The sequence below is a fragment of the Coffea arabica genome, chromosome 5e (genome assembly GCF_036785885.1).
Source record: "Coffea arabica cultivar ET-39 chromosome 5e, Coffea Arabica ET-39 HiFi, whole genome shotgun sequence".
Lineage (NCBI taxonomy): Eukaryota > Viridiplantae > Streptophyta > Magnoliopsida > Gentianales > Rubiaceae > Coffea > Coffea arabica.
Genome location: NC_092318.1, coordinates 46,977,496 through 46,981,007, shown reverse-complemented (window position 1 = coordinate 46,981,007; position 3,512 = coordinate 46,977,496). Strand labels below are relative to the sequence as shown.

At 39.3% G+C, this 3,512-nt stretch overlaps 1 protein-coding gene across 1 annotated transcript; it reads left to right on the top strand.

The window, feature by feature from the left end:
- Window positions 1–459: 459 nt before the first annotated feature.
- Window positions 460–3,282, top strand: LOC113743294 (protein ACCELERATED CELL DEATH 6-like). Its single transcript, XM_027271273.2, has 3 exons — window positions 460–1,310; window positions 1,588–2,120; window positions 2,488–3,282. The coding sequence occupies exons 1-3, from the start codon at window positions 467–469 to the stop codon at window positions 3,112–3,114; spliced, it is 2,004 nt and encodes a 667-aa protein (XP_027127074.2). The 5' UTR covers window positions 460–466; the 3' UTR covers window positions 3,115–3,282.
- The last annotated feature ends 230 nt before the right edge of the window (window positions 3,283–3,512 follow it).

Genomic DNA, 3,512 nt, shown 5'->3' with positions numbered 1-3,512 from the left:
TGTCATTTAGAATTTTTTGGTGATTACTAATTTGTCAATTATTCTCATTCTAATTTGTATCTTAGAATTTCAATGTTAATTTGCAGAGCCCCAATGTTAACTGATGAAATCAAATTGTGAAATATTTTAAGTTATAAGACAACAAAATAAGAATGCCTCCAAAAACAATTCTTTTTTCAAGCAAAAATGGTCCTCTGGTGGAGAAGATGACATGCTTCTTTTGTTATTAAAAACATTTATTTGTTAACTATCGTCTATTGAACTTTCATTTTAAGTAAGTGTGCTTTATTTGTTTAAGTTTTTTTTTTTTTTTTTGATTATCTATTTGCCCCCAAGTCAATATCCTGCGTCTTCATCAGCTCATTTCCAATTTCCAATTTCCAAACAGCATTTCCTCTAATATTTTGAGCTGCTTGCGGGAATTGAACTTAGAGCTATTGTGGGTGTCCTTCGAAAAAGAGCTACTATGGGTTTACTTGATGTGAAGTTAGACTTAGAAGTAGAGGAACTGTCGTGGGAGGAAAGCAACAGAAGGATAGAAAAACTTAAAAAAAGATCAACTTCTGATATTGAGCCTGTTTCCGGTTTAAAGACTAGTCCTTCAACTTCAAATTCAGGACAAAGAATTCATCCTGGAATTGATATTGAAGATCATGAAACAAATATCCAAATGGACCTTGCTCTGTATAAGGCTGCAAAGCAACCACTTGATCGGCACTTTCTTGATGTCCTTGAACGAGTTGCAAATGAGAAAGGGCTATTGCTCTCTGCTGTCTTTGATCAGGTAAGCCCCATAGGAAGTACGTATCTTCATGTTGCTGCCGGCTTTAACAACGCGGCAACAGCAAGGTTAATAGCCTATCACTGTCCACCATTAATCACCAAAAAGAATTTTAATGGTGACACTCCACTACATCTTGCTGCAAGAGCTGGATATATATCGACATTGGCAGCACTATTAGATCTTTGGAAAGATACTGTGGATTTACCCTCTGCTGAAGGAGGGGATGAGCGACAAACAGAGCAGGAAAATTTACTGAGACTCGGGAATGAGAAGGGTAATACAGCTTTACACGAGGCCTTACTGAATTCTCATGATCAGATTGCTCGTAATTTCATTAAAGCAGATCCAGAAGTAGCATTTTATCTAAACAATGATCAGGAGTCTCCCGTGTACCTAGCAGCCAAGGCTGGTTCTGAGGAATGTGTCTCCTTCATATTGTCTTTCCCAGAGGCGCTTGGCAAAATGATTGAGCTGGTGAAAGTGGGCAAATCACCAGTTCATGCAGCAATCAGTAGCTGGAATGAGGGTACTCTTCATCTTCTCTGTCTCTTTGGGTAGAACTATAATCATCTTGCTAGAGTATAATGTCTTAGTTAATGATCTTCTTTTTTCTTTCTTTTCCTTATATTTCTTTTCTTCTGCCTCTTGTTGAGTCTTTTAATTAGCTGCTCGTTATCTTCTGCTTTCTGCTTCAGCTCCTTTTGATTTGCCTGCGCTTGTCAAAAAGAACCAGGACAATGACGTTGAATTAGGCTATGATTTTATAATTTCACTTTCTGTACTAACTTTGTTAAAAATGCCAGATGTTCTGGAGCTTATGTTACAAAAAGCACCAGAATTTATTCATCTCATGGACGAAGAAGGGAGATCTCCAGTCCACTATGCTGCGTCAAGGGGTTATCTCGAAGCGGTTCATCTCATTCTGGATAAATTTCCTCATAGCGCTAATGGAAGGGATAGAAATGGCTTGTTACCAATTCACTGGGCATCAATCAAGGGCCATGTCGGTATTATAAAAGAGATGCTTCTGCATTCCCCCGATCCTGGAGAGTTGCTTGATCAAAATGGTTGTAGTATCCTTCATTTTGCAGCCAAGGGCGGAAAACATAAAGTAGTTAGCTACATGCTAAAGCATCCAGCATATGAGGGGCTTATCAATATGAAGGATAAACAGGGAAACACACCATTGCATTTGGCAGCCATGGATTGGCACCCCAAGGCAGTCATTGCCCTAACATGGGACTCCAGGGTGAATGTAACAGTAGTGAATAATCGGGGCATGACAGCTCTTGACGCTGCTGAGTATTGCATGGACAATGTACCCTCATCTCAACAGGTATGGACTTGATAGATTAAACCATACAAAGATGTTGATGTCTTTTAAGTTATCAAAACATGACTTTTTTCCTTCTGCATTGACCGAGGTAATCTGGTCCTATATAAATTAAACTTCCAGGAAACATTAACTTAGAGGTTTTCCCTTCTTCAGTCAAAAAAGTTTCTACTTGAAGCAATATTCGTTCAGTCCACAAGAATTATCCGAAGTTAGATATCTCAAAATGTATCAGGTTGATTGTTTCCACACACACACACAGGCCCCCTTCCCCCAAAAAAAAAAAAAAAAGCGAAAGAAAGATTTAAGAACACTTGCGTGCAAGTAGTTATTAAACAAAATTTCCTGATATTTCATTTTCGTCTTTCAGCGATTAACTTGGGTAGCACTAATAGCTGGAGGGGTACCCCGAACTCGGCCTAAGAAGCTCCTGAACGTTGACGGGCAAACTGCGGTGCCAATGAAGCATACAAAACCACAAAATTACAAAGACGCAGTTAACACCCTATTACTGGTGTCGATCCTTGTTGCCACCGTAACTTTTGCTGCAGGTTTCACCGTGCCTGGTGGCTATAAAAATTCTGATCCGTATCAGGGCATGGCGACAATGCTAGGAGAAAAGAAGTTTCACGTGTTCATTTTCTGCGACACGATAGCCATGTTCGGCTCTATCATTGTTGCTGTTTCCCTCATTTGGGCACAATTAGGTGATCTCAATCTCGCGCTTGTTGCCCTCCATTTGGCCTTTCCTTTACTAGGCGTAGCTCTTGCTATGATGTCCTTGGCATTCATGGCCGGAATATCTGTTGTCGTGAGCAAACTCAGGTGGCTTGACAATGCCATTTTGATCATGGGATCGATTTTTCTTGTGATTCTGGTAGTTCTCTTCTCTCTACTTTGCTTTCCTATCGGATCAAAGTACCGCCTCTTACGCATCATATTTTACTGCCCATTGCTCCTGCTCATATGGGTTACTAATGCTGATCCTGGAACTTAGGAAAGCTAAGATGCAAGGAATTGAATCCTCTGATTATGACATTCATGAGCTACTTGTTTCTTTCTCTTGATAATGTTTGTTAACTCCTGGAGTTAGGATTTGGAGACACTATTATTATGCTGTCATAACATAGCAGTCTTATGCCTTATTGGCCTGAATGTGCAAGTCTTCGCATTGATAGTTAATTATGCTTTTGTTGTTGATCTTTTGAGTGATACAACATATTTGATTGACTGGTGAGGTAAGGTACCATGCTTTTCTACTGTTTCTAATTTTCTGTAAAGATAATTGGAAGCGCAATGCCATGTTTATTTGGCCTGAAAATGGTCAAACAAAAGATAAATTGCGAATTTGAAGATTGAGAAACGGAGGAAAATAATTACTGTGTTTACATAGAA